The sequence below is a fragment of the Saccopteryx bilineata genome, chromosome 1, assembly GCF_036850765.1.
Source record: "Saccopteryx bilineata isolate mSacBil1 chromosome 1, mSacBil1_pri_phased_curated, whole genome shotgun sequence".
Taxonomy (NCBI): Eukaryota; Metazoa; Chordata; class Mammalia; order Chiroptera; family Emballonuridae; genus Saccopteryx; species Saccopteryx bilineata.
In genome coordinates, this window is record NC_089490.1 from 119,067,728 (window position 1) to 119,094,415 (window position 26,688).

The 26,688-nt window shown below is 39.4% G+C and overlaps 1 protein-coding gene across 16 annotated transcripts in view; it reads left to right on the plus strand.

Annotated features, from left to right (window-relative positions):
* PLEKHA5 (pleckstrin homology domain containing A5) overlaps positions 1-26,688 on the plus strand; it is a 268,347-nt gene that overhangs the window by 186,980 nt on the left and 54,679 nt on the right. For 11 of the 16 annotated variants that reach the window (XM_066264577.1, XM_066264560.1, XM_066264562.1 and 8 more), the window contains 5 exons: positions 32-496; positions 9,525-9,990; positions 12,838-12,921; positions 15,389-15,508; positions 16,345-16,398. In XM_066264577.1, the coding sequence (XP_066120674.1) occupies positions 32-496; positions 9,525-9,990; positions 12,838-12,921; positions 15,389-15,508; positions 16,345-16,398 (1,189 nt within the window). The remainder of the gene's footprint in view (positions 1-31; positions 497-9,524; positions 9,991-12,837; positions 12,922-15,388; positions 15,509-16,344; positions 16,399-26,688) is intronic. The other 5 variants (XM_066264570.1, XM_066264571.1, XM_066264575.1 and 2 more) reach the window with 2 other exon arrangements.

Sequence of the window (26,688 nt, forward strand, 5' to 3'; positions counted from 1 at the left end):
GATTTACTATGATTTTCTTCTCTGATTTCAGAGTGGATAAGATTACATCTGAAAATGCACCAGCTAAGGAGATCAATAATTTTCCCAACCATAGAGTGCTGATTAAACCAGAGGCCCAAAATAACCAAAAAAACAAGGAACTAAGCAAAAATGAAGAAAAAAAGGCTTTAGAAGCTGAAAAATATGGATTTCAGAAGGATGGTCAAGATAGACCTTTAACAAAAATTAATAGTGTGAAATTGAATTCTCTGCCATCTGAATATGATGGGTCAGCATGCCCGGCTCAGACTGGACACTACAGGCCAGTCAATGAGAATAGTTCAGAGAACAAAACAGTCAATGTGAGCCTGGCAGAGCTCAGAGGTGGACATCACCCACATGCAGGGCCCTTGCACACAGAGGCTGATCGAGTCCTACAGAGGACCAATTCCATGCAACAGCTGGAACAGTGGATTAAACTCCAGAAAGGGAGGGGTCATGAAGAAGAAGCCAGAGGGTAAGTGTCTTATTACAAGGTTATGAACTGAGGTTTCTTTTAAGCTGTGTTGGTGGAAATTGGTTTCTGAGATGCCAATTAAAAGTGTTAGTTTAAGTTGTGGTTCAGGTATTATCATTTCATTGCTCTTATCTTTTTTATAGTAATCAAATATAAGTGTTTTTTCTCTGTCTCCCGTTGTTCTCACCCACATTTACTAATAATTGCAAGTTATTCTCCCTTGGCCAAGCACAAGGGAAGGCTTAGGTGGTGGGTAGAGATCATGTTTGCTTGGGATGAGGAAGGGAACAAGAATTATCCTTTCTTTTCCCCCTCCCCCAGCCCGTCTCTGGTCTGTCTTTACTTAGTAACTGCCACCCCTTGATGCAATGTGAAGATCTCCTGAGACAAGTAGCAGAGACAGTGGAGCCTTATGCTCTCTAGTTCTCCATCTCCTTCCCTGATTAACTCAGTACATATGACTAAGTATTATTGTATTTATTCATCTAAGCGTTTATTTATCCATGCACACACTAGTTCTTTCATTTATTTATTGTTCAGTACTGTGTGCTAATCATGGGGCCAGAAAGTAAAATAACAATAAGGTACAGTCCAGATCCCTCACAGAGGCTCTTACCTAGGAGAGGAGAAGGTTAAATTAAGCAGGTGCAGTGTATTGTGACAGGTACAATGGAGGAAGAAGAGGCTGTGCTAAGAACTAGTTTTGGGGACCACCAGCACAATCTCAGAGTTCATGGAAACCTTTCTGGAGGAAGAGAATCCAGTCAACAAATAAAAGATGATATGCTTATGGACTTTTAGATATGCAGAACTCCAGATTAGAGAGAGAACAGGTCAAGGAAGTCAGAGACACTGTAGGGCTTAGGTCCAGCTGTGATGCTGGATGAGAAACAAGGCTGGAGAGATGGGCTGGAATAGATAGTCAGCTTTGTGTTTCAGAAAGATCATTTTGGCGAGCCTGACCTATGGTGGCACAGTGGATAAAGCGTCGACCTAGGAACACTGAGGTTGCCTTTTCAAAACCCTGGGCTTGCCTGGTCAAGGCACATATGGAAATTGATGCTTCCTGCTCCTCCCCCCTTCTCTCTCTCTCTCTCCTTTCTCTAAAAACAAATACATAAAAAATATACAGTGTGTCTGTAAAGTCATGGTGCACTTTTGACCAGTCACAGGAAAGCAACAAAAGACGATAGAAATGTGAAATCTGCACCAAATAAAAGGAAAACCCTCCCAGTTTCTGTAGGATGATGTGGCAGCATGTGCGCATGCGCAGATGATGACGTAACACCATGTATACGGCGGAGCAGCCCACGGCCATGCCAGTCAAGATGTGGATGGTACAGAGGAAAGTTCAGTATGTGCTGTGGCTCGCTAAATTCGAAACCGTGACCAAAGTGCAACATGAATATCGGCGCATTTATAACGAAGCGCCACCACATAAGAATAACATTACTCGGTGGGATAAGCAGTTAAAGGAAACCAGCAGTTTGGTGGAGAAACCCCGTTCTGGTAGGCCATCAGTCAGTGACGAGTCTGTAGAGGCTATACAGGATTGCTACCTAAGGAACCCTAAAAAATCTGTGCGTGAGCCCACATCAAACTGCACTGAATAGGTATGAAACTGGGAGAGTTTTCCTTTTATTTGGTGCAGATTTCACATTTCTATTTTGTTGCTTTCCTGTGACTGGTCAAAAGTGCACCATGACTTTATGGACACACTGTATATAAGAATAAAGAAAAAAAAGAAAGATCATTTTGGCTTTAGAATCTGGAGAATAAATTGGAAGAAGTTCAAAAGCTATTGGAATAAGTGAAATGAGGAGAGGAAGGGGATGTATTAGAGATATAATTGACAAGTCTAATTGAGTGCCAAATATACTTGATTGCAACAAACTAACCTCACTCAAGTCTATTCACTGGGCAAAATCAAGGAAGATGCCCTGCTCTTGGGCCTGGTCATCAAGCATTGTCTGGTGCCATTTACTGTGTAGAAAAGATTTGAGAAGGGAGATGGTAATGAATGATTGGACTGGTTAAATTTGAGTTGAAGATAGTCTCTGTCTTAAATAATCTTGCCGCATCTTCATTATGTCAAAAATACTGAGGCTGAGTTATGGTGATGCAGTGGACAGGGCGTTGACCTGGAACACTGAGGTCACCGGTTCAAACGCTGGGCTTGCCCGGTCAAGGCACAGACAAGAAGCAATTACAAGTGATATTTCCCACTCCTTTCCCCGCCCCCTGCCTTTCTCCCTCTGTCTTTCCTCTCTCAAAAATCAATGAATAATAAAATCTTTATAAAAGAAAGTACTGAAAGGTAAAGATGAGAGTAGATAAATTCATTCAGCAAGAGTCTGGATAAAATAAAAATAAAAATTCTAAGGGAAAACCTGAAAGAACATTTATATAATATTTAAGGGGGGAAAAGGAATAGGGGGGGCGGTCTGCAAAGGAGATAAAAGTGAAGGCTAGAGAAAATGGAGGAAAAGCAGGTGCCTGCAGGATGAGGAAGTGTTCTGTCATTAGTTGGGAATGTGCTGATGCACAATTTTAAAAGTGCTCTAATGTACTAGTGTAGGGATATAAAAAATAACTGAAGACTTACTGTAACTCGTACCTCTCAGTAATGGAAAACCAGAAAACAACGGCATTAGCCATCAACGTTTTGATTACATGAAGATGAACTTGGTCTTGTCACAGTGTGTCTCCTGAGGTATAGGGAAGTCCAACCAACTTGCATGGTTGTCATGCCGACGCCCGCAGTGGTGGGCACTGGCTCCCTCAGCAGCACAGCTCAGAAGCCTGGGCACGCTGTGTGGCCTTCTGTTATTTCCATCGGGGCTGCAGGATGTCCTCCCACGAAGTGTTGTTCACTGCCCTGTTCTTCTCCACCCCCAGTGCTCACTTTCTTTCTTTTTTTAATTTATTTATTGATTTTAGCCAGGGGTGGGGGGAGAGAAAGACAGGAACATTGATCTGTCCCTGTATGTGCCCTGACCGGGGATCAAGCCAGCAACCTCTGTACTTCAGGATGATACTCTAACCAACGGAGCTATCCAGCCAAGCCCCAGTGCTCACTTTCTCATTTTATCAAGGGAGAACTGTGAGAAATATTTGCTATTCCAAAAGTAAAATTTGATTAGACACAAGAGAAGTCAGAGGTAGCTCTAGGGAGAAAAAGAAAGAAGGAAAGAATGTTTGGAAGTACCTAGTAACGAAGTAATCATTTTCAGGGAAATGATCATAGAAACCCCAGCCAGAAGGTCTGCAGAATCTGTCTACCCAGCAAGTTAAATTTCACTTTTTAAAATATTTTTTATTTATTCATTTGAGAGAGACAGACAGAGAGACAGACACAGTCAGAAAGGAGGAGCAGGAAGCATCAACTCCCATATGTGCCTTGACCAGGCAAGCCCAGAGTTTCGAACTGGCAACCTCAGTGTTTCCAGGTCGACACTTTATCCACTGCGCCACCACAGGTCAGGCTAAATTTCACTTTTTAATGGAATCACTTCTACAAGTAAAATCATACTTTCTTATGATTGTCAGTGTGTAGTTAAAAGGGCTCAACAAATATCTAGTTTTAAAATTGTTGACTGTCAAGATTTGTTTCCAAGCACTTTTTAGGTTCTTTGACGGGTGTAATTAACATACATAAAGGCCTTTGTGACCTTTTTTTTTTTCCTTAAGACTGACCTGCAGCGTTAGACAGCTGGTCTTAGGTTATTTAGAGCTAAGGTTTTCTCTGTATTGCTTTTCCAACTTTGGGTTCACTGACTGGTGTCCCATTTGGATCATTGAGATAGATCATCTACATTATTAATATAAACTTTACACTGAAAAAGAGAGTTGTGATGTTTTATAATGAAATAATTTTTATTGGTGGAAAGAAGCCTAATGGCAGTTCATAATGTAATTTGTAGAACTTTATGAAAGACTTGGTTTTATTGTTGAAGTCTGGTAGTAGAAAGAAAATATATAATATTAGAAAATAGTAGGTCCCTGAATCTGTGAACAGAGCTTTAAAGTTTCTTTGTGAGTGGCGGGCACTGTTCAGATGCATGGTGCCTTAAGCCATTGTTCCGTGTGCAGAGTCACAGGGTCTGGGTTTTCATGGGGTTTGACAGGCAGCGCTGGTGAATGGAGCGCTGAACCTGATGGAAGGCACTTACAGTGTTTGTTTCTTAAGCTTTCACTTAAAAGTAAATCACATTTTTCCCTAATTTGAATTTCTTTGGGGAAGACCACTGAAGGAGACTGTCGGTTTTGAAAAACAGGTCTCAAAAATGCTAGCAAGTATGTGGGATAAACCTAGTTGATAAATGACTTAGTTTTTTTTTTTCATTTTCCCAGAGTGGTCCCAAAGATGGCAGAAGAGCCTTTCACACTTTGTCGTCATTAATTAGTCAAGCTTAGTAGAAAAACAGCCTGTGTTGCTCATATGGTGGGTTTACAGTTCAGGTTCAATATACATCTCTACCGCAGGGCGCAACTCACATATCGTGAATGGTTCAGAGCACTGAAAAGGTGTTCGGTGTGATTATATTTTCTTTTCTTTTTTTTTTATTTTTTTTTTAAATTTATTCATTTTAGAGAGGAGAGAGAGTTAGAATGAGAGAGAGAGAGAGAGAGAGAAAGGGGAGAGGAGCAGAAAGCATCAACTCCCATATATGCCTTGACCAGGCAAGCCCAAGGTTTTGAACCGGTGACCTCAGTGTTCCAGGTCAACGCTTTATCCACTGCGCCACCACAGGTCAGGCGTGATTATATTTTCTGAACTGGAATTTGAACATTAGTTTATAGGCAGTTTTCATAGTGTGTTTTGGATTTGGCAATGTATGCCCCTTCCTTATATAGTTATAAATGATCTTCCACATATTTTCAGACTTGATATAAAGTTAACATTTATATTTTCAGTCTGTGCTTCTGTGATATAGTTTAGTGTCCAATCCAGCGCCTTTTGTCTATCAAGGTCACAATAGTATTTCTTAAATTTATGAATGATCAAATAAACCAAGTATGTTAGGGTGGTAAATTACCTTAGTACTAGGGTACAATTTCTCAAATGGAATCAACTTCTCCTGGCTGACCAGCTTCCTGAGCAGACAGCCATGGGTTGCCAACTCTGGACTTTTTTTTTTTTCCAGTTTTTGGCTTTTATGTTAACAGAAAAGATGGGGAAACAGAGAAGGAGACCAAGCAGGGAACAGATGGGAAATATACATGGAAGGAAATCAACAAAGAATTGACCTTTGTATACTGTTATATTAGATCATCAGGTCCTCCAGCCCCAACGTCATCAGATGGTTGGCCTCACTGCCATTTCTTGTCCTGGAGGGGCTTGTGTGGTTGTGAGCAAGCCTGTTTTGAGTGGGGACATTGAAAAGCTGAAGAACAATTAGCCTGATGAAGAAAATGTAGTTTAGGGAAAAAGATTGAAAGAATTGTAAATATCTTGAACACAGAGATATGGGCTGTAACATAACTTGGTGATGAAATCATTTTCTAGATGAGAAAAACAAATCCCCAAATTTTTCAGTTGGCCAGATTTTGTTGGCGTTTGAAGGACTCAAGATTGTTCCCTTCCTGGTTTGGGGGTGTCTTTGTTTTTTAATTAAATTATTATGATAGAAAAGGTTTATATAAATAATTTTCCTTTTTGTGGCAGACTTTTAAAATAGGACTGTTTTACTTTTTCTGAAACCCCAGAGTCGGGGAATCGTTGGCCTGAGGAAAGTGGTGTTGCGTCAGAGGCCCGCCCGGCAGCCCTGGCTGGCCCCCGGACTCCTGCCTTGACCCCCAGTATTGAAAGGGGTATAATCTCTGGGTCTTTTCTTATCCTGTCCTCTCCCCCCACTCTACCCCCGCCCTGTCCCAAACACAAACTCTCTCTCATTTATATATATTTATTATATAAATATATGTAAATCACTTTCTGAGTCCCAGAAGATATAATATACTAAGGTCTCCTTACATAGTAGAAAAGCAAGAAACAATAATTGGCCTTCTGATTTCCTGCTTCACTCTTTTTCCACCCTAGCGTTAAATTTTTTATGGTCTTATTCCTTCCACGGGTGCTGTAAGCTACAAGAAGGTGTATTTAACATGAGCCTTTGTCTCTGGTTTGTAGAATGGTAACAGTGTTACTGCTCCAGTGTGGATGTTTACTCCCCCGCCTCAAAGCCCAGTTGCACCTATTTCATTATACCTGATCACAGTGACATCTTTGTTTTACTGTATTGCATGAGTATTTATGCATTGTTTCTAGCAACAAGTCTTTGGGTCAAAAGAGAGCTCTGGCATCCAGGTTATCAGGCAAAGATTCCCAGGTTATTAGAGAGTGTAATCAAATAATTTACACATCAAGTTATACATGGCATCCTTTCTGGTCCATGTAATCACTCACATCTTTGACATTTTAGTACTCAATAGGAGGCAGCAAATTGTTAGGCAATCATACACACGTAATTCCAAAATAGTATACTCAATGAGAAAAATACAGGAGGGCCCTGACCGGTTGGCTCAGTGGTAGAGCATCAGCCTGGCGTGTAGAAGTCCCAGGTTTGATTCCTGGCCAGGGCACAGAGGAGAAGCACCCATTTGCTTCTCCACCCCTACCCTTCTCCTTTCTCTCTATCTCTCTCTTCCCCTCCCACAGCCAAAGCTCCATGGGAGCAAAGTTGGCCCGGGCACTGAAGATGGCTCCATGACCTCCACCTCAGGAGCTAGAAGGGCTCTGACCGCAACGGATCAACACCCCAGATGGGCAGAGCCTCGCCCCTGGTGGGCTTACTGGGTGGATCCTGGTTGGGTGCATACGGGAGTCTGTCTGCTTGCCTGCCGTCCCCTTCCGCTCCCCGCTTCTCACTTCGGAAAAATACAAAAAAGAAAAATACAGGAGAAAGTAGGGGAAAGATGTTAACTAAACATTGAAAAAAAGAGGCCAGGAAACCTGAGTTTGTGTGTTCTGAAGTCTCCCACATGTTTAATTTATTGAATTACTTTTTTTTTTTTTGACAGAGACAGAGTCAAAGAGAGGGACAGATGGGGATAGACAGACAAAAAGGGAGAGAGATAAGAAGAATCGGTTCTTCATTGCAGCTCCTTAGTGTTCAGTGATTGTTTTCTTATATGTGCCTTGACCAGGGGTGGGGTTGGGGGGAGGGAGGTTCCAGCAGAGAAAGCGACCCCTTGCTCAAGCCAGTGACCATGGGGTCATGTCTATGGTACCGTGCTCAAGCCAGTGACCGGGAGGTTTCAAACACATTCTTATTTTATTTAGAATTTTTAACTTTTTAAAAAAAATTTTTTTATGTGATGGATCTGACTTGCATGAGATTAGATTAGCAAAGGCTGTTTTTATATACTCAAAAGAGTGTTTTTCAAAGTGTCTTTTTTATTATAAACTGAAATCATATTTTATTCTTTTATTTTAGGAATGCTTTGTAATATACTATTATATATCAATATCTAAAAAATTAACATTTGATAAGAATTTTATTTTAGATGATTAATGTACATGAGGAATTTTCAGGTTGCTTTGAAAGGTCCACCAAAATGTTGGTAGCTTTTATGAGATGGAGTATTAATTTTTATGCCAGAAACATTGTAAAATTCCTGAGATTTGCAGTTTTATATCTGAAATATCATGTTTCATTATTTTGTCTTTAAATTTTGAGCGTTAGCCTTTAAGTCATTTTTATTTTTCAAGTTAAGGAAAGTAATAAAGGGAAATTGTCTTTAAACCACAAATGTGCTGATGGACCTCTTCCCGTGCTCATTCCATGGTCATGCTTTCTGAAGGAAATGGAACAATAGAGTAGTAACATAGACCTGCAGTAGTTCATTTCCTGTCTTCCTGCTCTGTGGGCACAACTCAGAAACTTCCAGAATTCCACCCATAGCAGAAATTCTATTTAATTCTTCTGGTGAGATGTATTTATTTTTATATAGAAACAAATTAGGTATGAAAACAGATTTGGGATTAGATATGAATTTTCTTAGTTCTAAAAGAAGTATAAACATTCTTTCATCTTTAAACCAAACCATACATTGTGCAGAATTAAGTCTTTTATGTATGTGGCATAGATGCTGTTTACTTAATGTACTAATCCATCAAATTAAATTTTATTAAAAGATTGAAAGGTATTCATTAATAAGTTATACTTGGTATAATATTTAGATTATTTTTTTATTATTATTTTTTTACAGAGACAGAGTCAGAGAGAGGGATAGATAGGGACAGACAGACAGGAACGGAGAGAGATGAGAAGCATCAATCATCAGTTTTTTGTTGTGGCACTTTAGTTGTTCACTGATTGCTTTCTCATTTGTGCCTTGACTATGGGGCTACAGCAGACCAAGTAACCCCTTGCTCAAGCCAGCGACCTTGGGTCCAAGCTGGTGAGTTTTTTGCTCAAACCAGATGAGCCTGAGCTCAAGCAGGTGACCTTGGGGTCTTGAACCTAGGTCCTTCACATCCCAGTCCGACACTATCCACTGCGCCATCGCCTGGTCAGACAGTATTTTGATCTTTTAAAAAACAAGTTCTGGTCCTGGCCGGTTGGCTCAGAGGTAGAGCGTTGGCCTGGCGTGCAGGAGTACCGGGTTAGATTCCCGGCCAGGGCACACAGGAGAAGCGCCCATCTGCTTCTCCACCCCTCCCCCTCTCCTTCCTCTCTGTCTCTCTCTTCCCCTCCCGCAGCCAAGGCTCCATTGGAGCAGAGTTGGCCCTGGTGCTGAGGATGGCTCTGTGGCCTCTGCCTCAGGCGCTAGAATGGCTCTGGTTGCAACAGAGCAACGCTCCAGATGGGCAGAGCATCGCACCCTGGTGGGCGTGCTGGGTGGATCCCAGTCGGGCGTATGCGGGAGTCTGTCTGACTGCCTCCCCATTTCCAACTTCAGGAAAATACAGGAAAAAAATAAATAAATAACAAGTTCTAAGATAACATATTTTACTTACTAGAAGAAAAAAATGCGCTCCAATTTAGAATCTGGAATCTCATTTTTACGTTTCAATTCTTTTTAGAGTAATTTCTTACCAGACATTACCAAGAAATATGCCAAGCCACAGAGCCCAGATTGTATCCCGATACCCGGAAGGTTATAGAACTCTCCCAAGGAACAGCAGGACCAGGCCTGAAAGTCTGTGCAGTGTAACCCCGTCCACTCACGACAAAACTGCAGGACCTGGAGCAGAAGAAAAGCGAAGATCAATGAGGGATGACACGATGTGGCAGCTCTATGAGTGGCAGCAGCGTCAGTTTTACAATAAGCAGAGCACCCTCCCTCGTCACGGCACTTTGACCAGTCCTAAAACCATGGTTAATATATCTGACCAGACAATGCACTCAATTCCCACATCACCTTCCAATGGATCAATAGCTGCTTATCAAGGGTACTCCCCTCAACGAACCTACAGGTCAGAAGTGTCTTCGCCCATTCAGAGAGGGGATGTGACCGTGGACCGCAGGCACAGGGCCCAGCACCCTAAGGTAAAAAGTCTGCCACTCTTGTGTTGAGCTAGTATTTATGCATGCTCTTTTTTTTTCTTTTTGCCAAGTTTGCTATTCTTTTAAATGTGAGACAAGAAAATAGGGAGGAGTAAGCAGGCAGCACCTTTTAGTTTGTTTTAAAAATTAAGGAAGAATATTCTATAGTGTCAAAATCTCATGTATAAAAACCAATGCTTCGTCTCTCAAGAGCACAGGAACTGTTCTTTTGAACTGAGGCATAATGTATTCTTCTCTGCAGAATAGCATATCTCATCAGTTTTCATTGTAGGTTAAGACTACATGCACTTTCATTGGCTCTGCCCTCACTCGCAAATTCTTCGCCTGCCCTGTGGCAGACCTGCAAGCTTTTATCCGGCTCATCCTGTTCTTCACTAAGATTCAAGTGCCAACCCCATCTTCTAACCAGCTGAGCATGGGGCATTTTGAAATATCTCCTTAGATACCCAGTTTAATATTAGCATAATCATGCTTACTGGCGTATACTTTTCAAAAATTAAGACATGGAGATCCTGTTTAAATCTGTACCTTGAGAAGTGAGTTCAGAGTGGTTTGCACCGGTCAGCTTTCCATGATGCTAGAGCAGTTGTTTTGCTCAGGCAACCTGCACGCTGCTGGTTCTCTATGTCTGACCTAAAGGGAAAAGGAATCTTCCTGTCATCTTTTTAATTCTAAAGAGTTTCTTGCTTTATACCATTTTAAAATGCACTTTTTCTTATCCTTGCGACAGGCTGAATCTTTCCATTATATCATTGTATAAAGTGTTTGCCTGAATTTTTTATAAGTAAGAGTTAGCTAGGAATTAATAAGTCAACTAGGAGTTTTCTGATTGGAGGATGCTTTAGTGTGTCTCACCAAAAAAAAAAAAAAAAAAGGCTCACTTTGAACTTCACTGTCACAAAGTTTAGTGTTTTGTCACTTTGTACATACAAAGGCAAATCAGATTTGATAAAAATAGTCACAACATTCAAGAGAAATCTGATCGAATACAACTTATTAGTGTATGGTTGAAAAGTGTTCTGTTTATTAGTGTTTTTCATATTCTTGGTCACAGTTTTTCATGTTTTAACAATAAATGTGAGATGAATGTGGGTTCTCTGTCCAGTTTAAATGATTTTATCTTTCTTGATGTGATCAGTGGTTTGTGATGTCTGGTCCATCGACCTCTGGGAGATAGGGTATTCCCGAGGGTCTCCATGACCCTTTCAGGGAGTCTGTAAGCTCAAAACTATTTTTGTAACAATAATAAGGCATTTTTCCATTGTTTTACCATTTTCTAATAGTGCTAAAGCAATGGTGAAGGGAAAGTACTGTCACCTTGGCCTAAATTGAGGGAGGGGCTCCAGACTATGCTAGAGGTCGTTGTCGGCTTCACTGCCACATACTTAAAATAAAAATTAGCCCTGGCCGGTTAGCTCAGCGGTAGAGCGTCGGCCTAGCGTGCGGAGGACCCGGGTTCGATTCCCTGCCAGGGCACACAGGAGAAGCGCCCATTTGCTTCTCCACTCCTCCGCCGCGCTTTCCTCTCTGTCTCTCTCTTCCCCTCCCGCAGCCAAGGCTCCATTGGAGCAGAGATGGCCCGGGCCTGGGCATGGCTCTGTGGCCTCTGCCTTAGGCGCTAGAGTGGCTCTGGTCGCAATATGGCGACGCCCAGGATGGGCAGAGCATCGCCCCCTGGGGGGCAGAGCACCGCCCCTGGTGGGCGTGCCGGGTGGATCCCGGTCGGGCGCATGCGGGAGTCTGTCTGACTGTCTCTCCCTGTTTCCAGCTTCAGAAAAATGAAAAAAAAAAAAAAAAAAAAAAAAAAATTAAAAGAGGAGCAGTTTCACTTAAACACTGTGATGAAATAGTAAAGGATAACTCTCATTTTAATATTCTGTGTGGTGAAATGGGAAATAATAAATACTGCAAGCATTTCTATTGTATACCAAATGGTTGTCTCCCAATAAAACACTTGCATGATTATTTGAGTTGCAAGCTGAACTAGTTGCATTTTTCATGAAACACCGTGTTTACTTGAAAGAATAAATGACAAACTATAGGTGTTCAGACTTAGTATTTGACAGGAACATCTCAAGGTGAAATGTTAGCCTGTCACTTCAAGGAAAACAGCTGACAGTATTTGTCACTGATGACAACATTTGAGCTTTCAAGCAAAAAATTAGAATTTTGGAAATCGTGTATCTGCCACTGTGACCTTGATAGCTTCCCAGTGCTGAAAGATCAGCGTGGTATTAACAAATGGAGTTCCTAATACTGCACCCTGAGACGCGACAACGTTGGGAACATCTGCATAACTCGCTGAACCAGTATTTTCCACATGTCCAGTGTTTAAAATTACAAATTATGAATGGGTAGAAGACTTATTTAAAGTGCAAATAAATAGACTAGTGGATGTTATGTAACAGTGTGAAATTTCATTGATATTCAAGTTCTCACACATACATAAAGGAGAGGGGGGTGTATTATCTTCACACACTTCCATTAAAGGAGATGATCACACAGATTGAAGACAGCAACAGGTATGAAAATCTAGCCAGTTGTTAAAGACATTTGGAGAACTATAAAATAGTACCTCTTTTGTCATTAACTTTTCTTTTTAAGGATATAAAGGGGTCCTAGCACCAATAAGTTTGAAAATCACCGAGCCAGACTGTGCAGAATTCCTCTGTTAACATGTCAGCAGCTCTATTTTAGCCTAAAAGTTTCAGTATCTACTTTCATAAGCACTAATAGCCATTTTAAGTCATATTTTTCAATATAAATTTCAGATTTTTTATCACTGACACACTGACCACAGAAATTAATATTATTCTTTTATTTTCCTAGCATGTCTATGTGCCTGACAGGAGGTCAATGCCAGCTGGCCTGACTTTACAGTCTGTTAGTTCCCAGAGCCTCCAAGGCAAAACAGTGAGTATGGTGTCTTTACTTACCATATCATGTTTTATTGATGAGCTACACATGATAGCACATAGCTGACATAGCTTTTTAAGTTTGAATTTTCAGAGCAATGCCTCCCCCCAAAAAACCCTTACTGTTTTTGTGGAAGAGATGCTCATCAGAAGAGTTTGGAATCATGTAGCCATTTCAGTCTTACTGGATAACTCTTCCTGTATGTCTGACTGCCTGACTATAAGCATTGTATTTTCAAGGTTTATTGTGTAACCTGGGTGGGTTTCTTTACATCATTGGATGTTAATTTCCTCATCCTTAAAACAGAAGTTGGAGTAGTTCAGTAGAAGAACAAAGTCAGCAAGCCACCATGTGTGGTCAAACTACAAGATTATTAAGAAGTTTGTCCTGTGGATTTTTAGATAGATTAGCTACTTTAGAGTGTAATAGAAACTAATTTACATATTTATGAAGAGAAAGAGAGACTATACAAATACACTTACCATTATTTAATGTTAGTGTTATGTTCAAACTGAGAAGGAATTACATTGTCGGGACACTGACAGTCTTTGACTTAAAGAGAAAAGATGACTTTTCATTACTTTGGTTTACTTTAATGACATTCTTTTATCAGGGGAACTGTGCTTTAATATTAGTAGTTTTACTTTCTGTGAGGATGTGATTTGAGGACCTATATAGTTGCTTCTTATTTAAAATTCTCTTTCTGCAGTTATCAAAACAGATTCATCAGACATGTATTTTGCAGATATTTTTTACTTTATATTTTATATGCTTTAGATTTAAGGAAGATTTCCTGGCTTTAAACTACTTATGGTTTATTTATTTAAAGTTAAAAAATATTCCTTGACTAAATTTAAAACCTTTTAAATGTTTAAATTTTAAAATATTGTAAATCTAACAGGCATTAATCATAAGATAATGCTAGATATCATACTACAAAATTTTCTCTTCTGCTTTGCTCCCTCTAGTGGATGTTTGTGATAAAATTTATTTACCACCTTCTTTTGAGGGAATCAAATGTGCATCTTTTTATTTTGCCTCACAATTCAAACATCTTGCAAACTTATTGGAATATTTCATCATTTTAAAAATATCTTTATTTTTTTTAACCCCATAAATAACAAACCAAAGTTCCAAGATTTCTTCTCTTGGTATTTCTGTCAAATATCACTCTGGATCTTAGAATATTTAAATCCCTCACCTCATCCTACCTTCTACCTAGCCAGACTTCAAGGGGCCTTGACTACCAGACATGGACTACCCACAGTCATGAGGTCACAAGATGTGGTTGGCATCAGCTCAAAAGCAGCTGTACTTTTTGTTACGACATTCCTTCTTTAAGTCATATACACACATTCTTAGAATATTTACTATAAAAGACTTGTCTCATCTGTGTATACTTAATTTTATTTAAAGAATCTAGCAGTAACTGGAATAATTTTTCTCCTTTAAAAAAATTGTGTGGAAAAAGAGAGCAACAGCGAACAAGCAGAACACTAGTATTAATGTTGTGGTGTAGGCGAAATAAATCAATCTCAGGAATGCTTTTTGGTCTGGGAGTTTTAAGAGTACTCTGTAGCCCCTAAGTGAAGAGAGCCCCCCTCTGGCCCAGCTGCAATGTTTAATCAAAACAAAGGTCAGACAAACACGAAATCTTTTTTTATGGCTTATATCACTGCCAACATTTATACTGTACTGCATTTCTAACCCCACTCCCAAAAATATCAGATTGGCCTGTTACGGAATTTTATCTACCTCTGAAACTTTCTTCTCCTTAGGGATCATAGTAACCAGTCAGGAACCAAAAGGTTCTCTTTCCTCAGAAGGTGGAAGGAGGTTTTTGTACCCATGAAAATTTTTTATGTGTACTAAATATATATTTTTTCTTAAAAAGTCCAGACTGATCCTTTGGCCATATAAAATATTGTATGAAAACACTAATAGTGGCATTTAAAAAATGTAACTGGGAAGCAAGTAACAGATCCCAGGTACTGAGTTTAATGATGTAAATTTAGATATCATCCACATTTTACATAAATTTAATTCTTTTCATTTACCTTCTGTAAAATAGAGTATTGGACATTCCAGTATTCTGTTGGTGTAAAAGTCTTAGGTGTCAATTTTAAACATCATTTTAAAAGAATTCTTAATACCTTTTATGTACAGATCTTTGATTTTTTTTTACATTATGCTTTTTTATACTTAACATTGAAATTTCTCTCATGAATTCAGAGAAAATGCCTTAATATACTGTCATTTTGCTGTATCTTTTAAAGTAACACTGTTCCTTCTATTTCTCTAGATATCTATGCATTTATGTAGGACCTATCATCATAGTGCCTAGGCACTATGTTTGATGTCAGCCATAAGAGGAAACTTGCCAAGAAATCTTGGTTTAATGTCTGTCACTTAAGACAATTAATGTGTTTTCCACTGTTTGGATTCTTAACTTGCACTCCTTCAGCCGGAGGAGCTCACGCTGCTGCTCATAAAGCTGAGGCGGCAGCAAGCGGAGCTGAGCAGTATCCGGGAGCACACGCTAGCGCAGCTTGTGCAGCTCAAACTTGAGGCCCACAGCCCGAAGGTCAGCTATGATGAGGCTTGTCTGTGTCATCTGCCATTGTCACTTACCAGGAGCCGCCCATTCATTGGTTCAGTCGGTGTCATTAGCGTTGAGCATGAGCCCATACCATCGGTGCAGCGACAGCATCGGGATCACCTATTGACCCTTTGAGAACTGACCTGTTTATACATTATTACAGGAAATACATTATTAAAGGATGCATTTCCTCTTAGCTTGCCACCCACCTGCTGCCCTACCAACTTTTGGTTGTAAGGAAGGGTAGGCATATAGATATCAAAACAGCGTTGTCATTTATCAAATACTGTGACTCCCACATCTGGTAAAACAGATTGAAAAGTCCTATAATTTTCCGTGAAGTAACAAGTAGAAAATTGATTATAGCTTTAATAATACTACCTATTAAATGTCAAAGATTAATTTTAAGATATTTTTTGGTTCCTGATTAAAAAGAATGAACATATGTAAACATTTCTCAAAGGGTTTAATAATAGCCTCTTAATTATATGTAAACCATCCAAAGAAGTGTACTGTATTACAGAAGAGAATTAACCTGACAAGCTTCTACCATTGCATCTGCCAAAGCCATTTGAAGAATTTTTCTACTTAATATTTCAGCTTGTCTGCATGTCTACTTAATTTCTCACAAAACTAAGTATAATTTTATAATAATTAATGTCATCAGTACCATTTACAGGGGAGTATGTGTGTCAAAGTTACTATGTATTCTGATATAATAGGTTGTGATGATCTACCTGTTTTTTATTTTAAAATTGACCTTTTCATGAATTCTGCACCTTCTTTCTCTATTCCTTTGTTTCTTGGTTGATGCCTACTAGAATGAAATTCTTTTGCATCATCTTCAAAGGAACACCATATATTTGGATCATCAGGTGGGATTTGTAGCATTTTCTTACACATAATAGAACTCTTTAAATGTGGTTTAATTTTTTGGCTACTCAGATATTTCTGTCATTTTAAGTGAATAGCATGAGTTTTACAAGTGACAGAATAAGAAATCCCCAACCAGGTAAATTTCAGAATACCATAATAAACAGACAGAAAGACAGCTCTCAGGTGTAGAGGTAAGGGTTGGGGCTACAAATGCTGGGTTACTTACAGGTGAGAGCCTGGGTTCTCTAGATGTTTTTTCATATCCCAAGATAATTCCTACTTATTGAAGCTTATCTCGGCTTGGAATTGACCTCCTTAAACAAAGCGATACCAGGCTGTGAATGCCTTGTTGGAAGGCCAGGAGGTCAGGTGTAGTATGTTCTGTATTCGCAAAGGGGAGTTTAAAGATGAGTGAAATGTGTCACAAAGGTAGTTCTCTAATATGTATTCTTCTACCCTGTTTGTCCTCTCCTCCTAGTATTTGGTCTTTTACCTATTTGGTCTAAGCTACATAGAGTCAGTTCAGTGACCTATATATAGTTCCTAGCATTACCCCAGTGGTGGCAAGGGGTGTGATTGGTTAAAGTGAATATTCAAAAGTGTGAGTTGCAGCTGGTGAACAAAGACTTGACACTTCCATATTTATCTAGTTTTTATGAAATTCTCTATTATTTAATTTTAATTTGATGAGAATTTCTGATATGTTCTTCCACATACAATTTTTGCAGTGAATATATTTGGAGCTTGTTTTAAAATGTTCAGACTGGAATATTTTATCAAATGAATGAGGTTACAACAGAAAATTTTTTTAAGTTTTCTAATTTAAAGAGGGATTTTACATTAGGATAACCCTTTAAAGGATGTTAATCATTTTCTTTAATTTTAAGAAAATATATATAGTTTTAGTTAATGTAAATTTTATTTATTTTTCCACAAAATGTTTTCTTCGTAATTTCGCCAGTTAGAATGCGTTAGAAATCAGCATTTCATGAATCCAAATTCAGTTCTTCACTCCAGAGATTGGTGCTATGTAAATTTAACCACAGTGTAGATCATTCACTTTGAAAGAAGTTTGATAACGTGTTCCCTTGAAATTCCACACTGCCAGAAAACTAAGATATATGGGAAATGATTTTCTAACTATAGAAATGATCCCTGAAAGTATAGTCTTGGAAATACTTTTCTTAAGCACTCCTTTGTTTAAAAAGCTGGAGATAGTTTGGTAAAACAATGGGATGTTAAAAAATTAGGTTTAGCCTGACCAGTGGTGGTGCAGGGGATAAAGAGTCAACCTGGGCCTGACCTGTGGTGGCGCAGTGGATAAAGCATCGACCTGGAAATGCTGAGGTCGCCGGTTCGAAACCCTGGGCTTGCCTGGTCAAGGCACATATGGGAGTTGATGCTTCCAGCTCCTCCCCCCTTCTCTCTCTCTCTCTCTCTTTCTCTCTCTCTCCCTCTCTCTCTCCTCTCTAAAATGAATAAATAAAAAAAATAAAAAAAAAAGAGTCAACCTGGAAATGCTGAGGATGCCGGTTCGAAACCCTGGGCTTGCCTGGTCAGGGCACATATGAGAGTTGATACTTCCAGCTCCTCCCCTCTTCTCTCTCTCTCTCTCTCTCTCTCTCTCTCTCTCTCTCTCTCTCTCTCCCATCTCTAAAATGAATAAATAAAATCTTTTTTAAAAAATTAGGTTTAAATAACAATGCTATAAATTTGAATCTAAAGTTAACTAGAATCTTTTGAAGTAAACCTAGTGGTTTGCTCTATTTTATTACTCACCCCAATAATCAAAACTGGAATTGTGGAGACATAGAACTCAAGAAAATCTTAGGAAAGAACTGGTCAGTATATCGAAAATGCCACTATTTGCCGAGATGCTTCTCCCAACTCACTTTCCCAGGTCAAGCTTGGTTCCTTCCCTTTACCTGAGCGACCCAGACCACGCTTTTAGGTTTATATTCCCACCATTCCTCTCTGAACATGCTCTGCTGAGTCTGTCCTACTGACCGTGCTAGTGGTCTTACGGGTGGCTTCTAAAAATCACAACTTTTGAATTTTTAAATTTTTAATTTTTAGAGAGAAAGAGAAAGGAAGGGAGAAGGAGAAAGAGAAGCATCAACTTGCTGTTTCACCTAGTTGTTCCATTTAGTTGTGCACTCATTGATGGCTTTTTGTATGTGCCCTGATGGGATGGAATCCGTGACCTTGGTGCACTGGGACGACGCTCTATCCAATGAGCCACCAAGCCGGGGCCAAGAAAATCTCAACTTTTTATTGAGCCTCTCTATTCTCTAAACATATTAGCAGAGGTTTTCTAATAATTCACCTTTTTCTTATAGTAGATCCTGAAATAAAGTTGTATTATTCCAGCTGTTAAAGTATTGCAGATTCGACTGCTTGAATACTAATTTGCTTTGAAATTAAGACTTTCTGAAGGAAAAAAAAAAAAATCGGGCAATTTTTAAATAATAGTTAGACAATTTATAAAAACATGGTGGGAGCTTTGCCCTGAAACTCAGATATTACTAAATGGGGGGGAGGGGTGTCCTTAAGGTTTCCTAAAGAAAATCTCTCTTTAAATAAAGTATTTTTTTGGTTTCAAATAATTGCTACTTTCACACTGTCCTATATTTTATAGCAATAGTAAGGTTTCTAATTACATAAAAAGAATTGATAATGAAATTTAATAATAAGCTTTTATTTAACTCAAACATTTCCAGCTTTTAATCTTGTTACTGCCAATAACCTATTCTAGATTACTAGCTCTGTTGATTTTATAGGCATTATTGGTTGCCTGGGTTATAGATTGATTCATCAGTTTTATATAAGTACAAATTGGAATGTAGATTTTAAAATCTTAAAGAAAAAGGCTCTGGTCCCATTTTATGCTATTTATTATACCAAGTGGACATGTACTATATTGTTCAGTAATTACTCTTTTTGCTCTAATAAATCATCAGAATAACCTAAGGCCAACAACAAAATGGGGTCTTTCTTCTGCCCCTTGTCATGTACCACCATCATCAAAAGAAGAATTTTAATTGACTTAAATTCTCTTAATCTATATTACTATCCATGAAGAATAAAACCAAGGGGTAGTCTCTGAGTTGCTTTACAGGCAAATTCATTTCTGTTATTAACAGAATACTTATACTTAAAAATGAAAGTATCTTATCTGAAATTCTTAAGATTTACAAATTGTACAGTCAGTACAAAAATCTTGACTTCTGATACCTTTAACTTGAACAATATAATTATCACCATTACGAGGACAGGTCACGTACTGAAGTGCTTTTTAAAATAACAAAAGCTATAGTAAATATTTCTTCTGCATTTTTTTTATTTTTAAATATACCATTACAGGTTATTTATGCTTTTAAAGCTCAGGACACTATTCAAAGCCTACATTTATTAAGACCAGTTTAGGTTTATCATTTTGAGAATTTTAAGAAAACATAGTCCCAGAGTATTACCTCTGCATATACAATGATCCTAACTGTACACTTGATGTAACTCATCCATATTTTTTAAGTGAATAAATTCATAATATCTAGTAAAACTCATTCTTTCCTCATTCAACTTAGTTATCACTGAATATTAGAGGAACTTTTGGTTACAATTTAAGTGAAACTTGCAAACTTTATCCTAAAGTATATATACAAAATGGATTTGACATTCATTAGTTTTTTCCTTGTTTACTCCTCTGCCTGGCAGAACATGGGGGAGCACTTAAGTAAAAGTTGGCAATGGCTCTGTGCTCGCCGGGAAGTTGGAGATCAATTCAAAGTTATTGGCACTTATAATGGTGTTTCCTCTGGAAAAGAATATTGCAATTCCTGGAAAGTGAGGGAAAAGAGAATATATTTTCTTCTCAGAATAGGGCAGATTGAGCACGATTTTTAGAACTGTATGGCCCTGCTTAACAGTGAGTTTCTAATGTTCCCCTGGAGTTAAATGTAAATCATTTGTTTGTATTTGAAGTAATGGGTTTTCATAGAAGGTTAATATAAACCATCTGGTGTTCAGTTGTAAGATACAGAAAGGGCACACTGGTTGATTTGGTTCCTGTATCCTAACTGGTTATTAAATTTTTTTAATAGCACCCCTGTTGTTTCAGTTCCCAGGCCAGGCTGTAAAATGCTGTATATAATATACCTAAAAGTTTTGATAACAGTATGATATACCCTAATTGTATTAAGGAAAAAAAAAATTTCTTGTCAAAAAAATGTGTCCAGAGTACCAATCCTGATCTTAGCAGGACACATATCTTCAGCACGTCTGACACTGGGAGTGGGGTCTTCAAGTTCCTTAAGCTTGTCTCTTGTAATCATTCCCACCAGTGCCTAGTTCTTGGTTCCTGCTGCCTGGACCGTGACTGGTTGGACTGAGCAAGGAAATGAAGTTAGGGTTTTAGAAACTAGTCCAGGAGCTAAAGAGAGGAACTAGGCAAGCCCCCTGCATAGAAGAGGACGTGGAACAAAAGCTGGAACTCTTCCGATCAGTCATGAAGGGAGAATTAATAGGAAGGAGGAGATAGATTGGAACATATTGCCATCACTTTATCTGTGTTCCTCCTATTTTAACTTTTCCTTCCATTTCTTTCTTCCTCACTTGCTTTCTCTAACATTCCCCTATTAGTAATTAAAAGAGAAGTTATAAAGGAATTTTGATGTTTCCTTTTTTCTTCTTCCAGAAACCTTCCTGCCAGTTTTCCATGTTAGGCAGTGATAGCAGAAAATGAGATTCTAGGAGATACACAGGTAGGAGTGGACAGAGAATCAAGAAACTTAGAGTAGTGCTTCGCAAGCCTTTTGTAAGCATGCTGTTCCCTGGGGGAGTGAACACCCAAGCCCATCCTGCCTTTCTATGGAGTTATACCACTTCTGTAGCCAGCCACCCTCTGAGAATCTCCACCACACTTGAACAAGTCTGAGCTTGACTTGCACAGTCACTGCAGCAGGTGTTTTTTCATCTTTTAAATATAAAAGTGTAACATTGAGTGTGCTTTCACAAATTGCCTTTAAAATTATGCCATTCTGTCTTGACCTCTCTCCCTTCGAGAGTCAATATAGTTAATTGCATCAGAAATATCTGCATGAGAACAGGAAAGGAAGGGACATAACCTTAGTTGGGTACACCTATGTTGGGGAGTGCCCATGCCCATTGTTAACTGGGGAAAGAATATGCCTCTTCTACCATCACTGAAAGTCATTTGCCTCTACCTAGCTGAAGCTATCTCCGCCCAGCTAGGACATACAGTACTTAAGTCATTTTTTTTTAATTGGATTTATTGGAGTAACACTGGTTAACATAATTATCTAGGTTTTAGAGGCCCAATTCTACAACACATCTCCGTACACTGTATTGTGTGTTCACCCCTCCCCAAGCCAAGTCTTCATCCATCACCATTTATCCCCACCGTCCCCTCCTCCCCTCCCCCACCCCACCTCGGCAGTTTCCACACTGTTGTCTGTGTCCGTAAGTATGGATTTGGGCGGGGGGGTCCTTTTTCTGCTCTATCCTTCCACCTCCCTCTCCCAACGCCCTGCCCAAGCGTTTATTATAACATCAAATAGTATATTTTGTTATCCTATAAATAAAAAGCCCAAGTGAGAGGAAATATTTCTTTGACATCAAAAAGAATTGCAATCTGAAGTCATAGATTCAGGCAGAAACCCAAATTATGTCTTGATTATGGGGTAAAGGCGCAAGGGATTTTTATGAAAAGGGGGCAGAAAATAATTGCATGAATAGAAGGAGAAGGAAGGGGGTTTCTACGGGTGCTAATGAGCTAAGGAAGGAATTTCTATAGATGCTAAGTAAGCTGTTACTCTTTAGCTGTACATAGTGGGGCAACTTCCAAGTAATGTCCCAATTTTTGGTCCTCATAGTCAGGATGTCCGCTTTCCTGAGAGCTTTACAAACAATTGTTTGGAATTACGCTTTTGGTTTGGCCTAACCCAAAGGCTGTTTTGCCCAGTTCAGACATTCCAAAGGCTCAGGGAACAATGTGCAAGACCTTCCGCTGGGATGACGTCTCCAGCTTCATTTTGAGATGACCCAATTTAGATCTGCTTTCTCAATTCTCTAACACCAGATGGATGGCTAAAGAATTTTATCCTTAAATTCTTATGCAAAAGCCGAAAGTTTCTCATGACAAACCAGTTTGCCATAGTATACTTAAAGAGAAAAATACCGATTAAGCATTTCTGTAGTGTTCTTTGTTACGTGAAAATGTTCAAGGTTTGCAGGAGACAGTAGCTAAATCCTTCTGTCTTGTTTTACATTTTTTTAAAGTATTATCAAGTACTTGGGGGATAGGAAAATCATGTTTGTTTAACACTAAAATATCTTGAGCATGCTGAACTTTCTAATTTGCAAAAGTTTTATAGTGACCTTAAGATTTTTATGATGTGATTTTAAAATAAATATTAATTTATGAACTGTATACTAAAACTACTAGTGACTTTTGAAAAAAATCTGATAGTCCATAATTCGTTGCTGTAGACATTCCTCATAAGTATGCTTTCTAACTCCTTTCAAGAAACCACAAAGATAAAACTATAGACAAGAACTCTGACCACTTTTAAACATAGTTTGCCAAGGAAAATGCTAAAAGGAACAGCTAGCTGGGTGTACGTAATTGGTACTGAAACCATTCAAGGTAAAATTCCAAGAGAACTTTTTTGTGTTTTGTTCTTTGTGTTCATGAAAGACAGCTTCCCTAATAAGGGAAGAAATGCTTACAAGATGATTGAAAAGACTTGCTGGCTTTCATTGTCCATGTTAATTCAGAAACTTCATTCTCCTGAGCTATTAAGCAAGATCCCATTTTCTGTGATGTTTCAAGGGGCCCTGGAGCTTCTATTCTGAAGGATGATTGAGAGCGTCAAGTGGTAGTGTTTCTAGGTGATACAGAAGAGGCATTTGGAAAAAGCAAGCCGAGGAAACTAGAAAATTGAATGTTATGTTATTTAACACTTGCTAACCCAAATTTACATGGTACAGAATATCCATCTTAGGCATTACTATTAAGAATGATACTGTTTCTCTTTCCCTCACACCCTGTTTCTCCTTTTTTTTTTTCTGCCTCCCTCTTCCTCTGCATATTTGATCATAGAAGTAGTGGGGCCCTGGCTAGTTGGCTCAGTGGTAGAGCGTCAGCCCAGCATGTGGAAGTCCCGGGTTCAAATACCGGTCAGGGCACACAGGAAAAGCGACCATGTGCTTTTCCATTCCTCTTCCCCTTTCTCTATCTCTGCCTTCACCTCCAACAGCCTTGGCTCGATTGGTTTGAGCACATTGGCTCCAAGCGCTGAGGATGGCTCTGTGGAGCTTCCGCCTCAGGCATTAAGAATAGCTCGGTTACGCCTGACCAGGCAGTGGCGCAGTGGATAGAGCATCTGACTGGGATGCAGAAGACCCAGGTTCGAGACCCCGCGGTCGCCAGCTTGAGCACAGGCTCATCTGGACCAAGCAAGACATCACTTGGTCTGCTGTAGCCCCCCGGTCAAGGCACATATGAGAAAGCAATCAATGAACAACTAAGGTGCCACAAGGAAGAATTGATGCTTCTCATCTTTCTCCATTCCTGTCTGTCTGTCCCTATCTGTCTCTCTCTCTCTAACTCTCTCTGTCTCTGTCACAATAAAAATAAAAGGAAAAAAAAAGAGCTTTAAAAAAAAAAAAAAGAATAGCTCAGTTACAAGCATGGCCCCAGATGGACAGATCATAGGCTCCAGACGGGAGTTACAAGGTTGATCCTGGTCGAGGCACATGCTTGAGTCTGTCTATCTCCTGTCCTCTCTCTTGGAAAACAAGAAAAAATAAAGAGAGAAAGGGAAGGAGGGAGGGAGGGAGGGAGGGAGGGAGGGAGGGAGGGACGGAGGGACGGAGGGAAGGGAGGAAGGGAGGAAGGAGGAAGGAAGGAAGGAAGGAAGGAAGGAAGGAAGGAAGGAAGGAAGGAAGGAAGGAAGGAAGGAAGGAAGGAAGGAAGGAAGGAAGGAGAGAAAAGTAGTGGGGAGAAGGGGGAAGACACTCAGGAAGTATTTAAGCTGAATATGACATCATAATGGCAGAACTCTAAGAAGACAGTGGATAGATTAGAATTTACAGTGTAGAAAGACATTATACATGTGTCAGTACTCTGATCTCTTGGCCTGTCCAGTGTTTACACAGTATTAATCATGGTTCCTCTGTATTTTAACCAGTAATTAATCTGTCCCTTTTTGCTCTTTTCTCTCATCTCAGATCTTAACTGTGGAAGTTCCCTTTTTCTTGGTGTTCTCTCATCTGAACATTCATCAAGTAGTACATCATTTTACTACTGGTCTCTTTGTTATTTTTCATCTCTAGCCCCTGGGTTTCTCCCAGAAAGCAGAGCTTGTGGGCTGGGCTTCCTTGAGCAGGGCTTTTTACAAAAAGTCTACTTTGGGAAGTGATACCGAGGTACAGGAATAAAGAGAGTGAGCGAGGCAGAAGGAAATTTATCAATTGCAGAAGGCAACTTGAGCTTCATCTGACTCGTTCTTGTGGACAAATGAATGAAAACACTGAAAAATTACCCTCCTGAGCAAAAGAAGAGGGAAGCATTTGTACAGGCTTTCACCCTCCATTGACCAAGGGTTTCCCCCTTAAGACTAACTTGCTGACACATAGATGTTATGCATTCGTGAGCAGCCAGTGGGTCCCCATATACAAAAGGTATCTAAAACACCTCTCTCGCTGCAGTGTCAGTTACATATTGCTAGTTACTTATGGAGCTTTCATCTTCAGTACATCCCCAATTTAGGTCTGAAATCAAGGCTGACATCTTCTCCCTCAATTCCTTGACCAAAAAACTAAAAGCAAAAATGGTTCAAAATATTGGACACCTTTAACCTCATTGATATAGCAAAGGTTTCTTGAACACATAATCCTTGGGGAATAGCACATGGGACTTTGAGAAGGATCAGGACCTTTGCCTTGGCTGTTTGTTTAGACCTAGAACTTTAAGTAGTTTAAGCCCCAGGGGAAATAAAGTGAGACCTAGTTTTCTCTTCCAGCTACAGCTGGAAACAGCACGGCAGTCTTTCACAGTCTCGTTGTCTGGTGGAAGAACAGAAAACCCAATTGCAGACTGCCGGAAGGACCCCAGATGTGCAGCTCCCCGTCATCCTGCCTGTCCTTCCTCCATTCAAAGGTGGAGATTATAGAAATGTATAAAAATGGTAGAATTAAGTCAGCTGGCTTCTTGGAGTTTTAGTACTTTATGCTAGTATTTCATCTGCCCAACAGCAGTAGATATTAAAGTTAAAAATACCTTGCACCTGGCCTGTGGTGGCTCACTGGATAGAGCGTCGACCTGGTATGCGGAGGGCTGAGGTCGCTGGTTCAAATCCCCGGGCTTGCCTGGTCAAGGCGCATATGAGAAGCAACTATGAGTTGATGCTTCCTGCTCCTTGTTCCCCCGTCACCCCCTTCCCCCGCTTCTCTCTTCTGTCTCTAAAATGAATAAAATCTTTAGGGAAAAATAAATAAAAATGCTTTGAAACTTAAGTTTAAAGTACTTCATAAGTTTGCTGAAAATAGGAAATCATGAGATTCTGTAGAACTCTCTGAACAGATTACTGTAGCTTGTCTGCATGGCAGGATAAAACAGGTCACCGTAACAGTTTAGATGTGCTAAGCTGCTCATTACCATTTAGTCACCAAATCTTGGCAGTGCAAAAACCACCTGCCACATCTTTCATCTAACCTGGGAAATTTCACAAACTTTCTGTTCCCTACAAAATATGATCTTTTGGTTTGTCATTCTGTTTTAATGACTTGCTTGAAATCACAAAGCGAGGATGCGTACTTTGTATTAATGAATTTTCTTTTTTTTAAAATCACTTTTGGCTTTTTAAAAATTAATGGAATTTTTCTTATATTTAGTTCTATTTCAGGTTGCTGATCTTTGTTACCTGAGGACTATCAGCTCCTGGTTACATACTGGTTATTTTCCTATCTAACAAGATAAGAAAATGAAAACAATTTCTTCGCCCCTCCTAAAACACATAATAATTATGCAGTTCTGTTTTGTATTTAAAAAAGCAAATATTTTTGTAAACCAACTACTATACCTTTCGTTTCTATCTTATTTTTATATATTTTGTCAGAAAGCTTATTCAGCAAAGGTTGATGGGGCTTGGTGTAGGGTAGCCTATTAAGTACTTATAGCATAAGAATTCTTAAATGACTTTTAAAGCCCAGGAGGAAATGAAGTTGAGCATAAATGCCAAAAACACTTCCAGGATTGACCTAAGGGT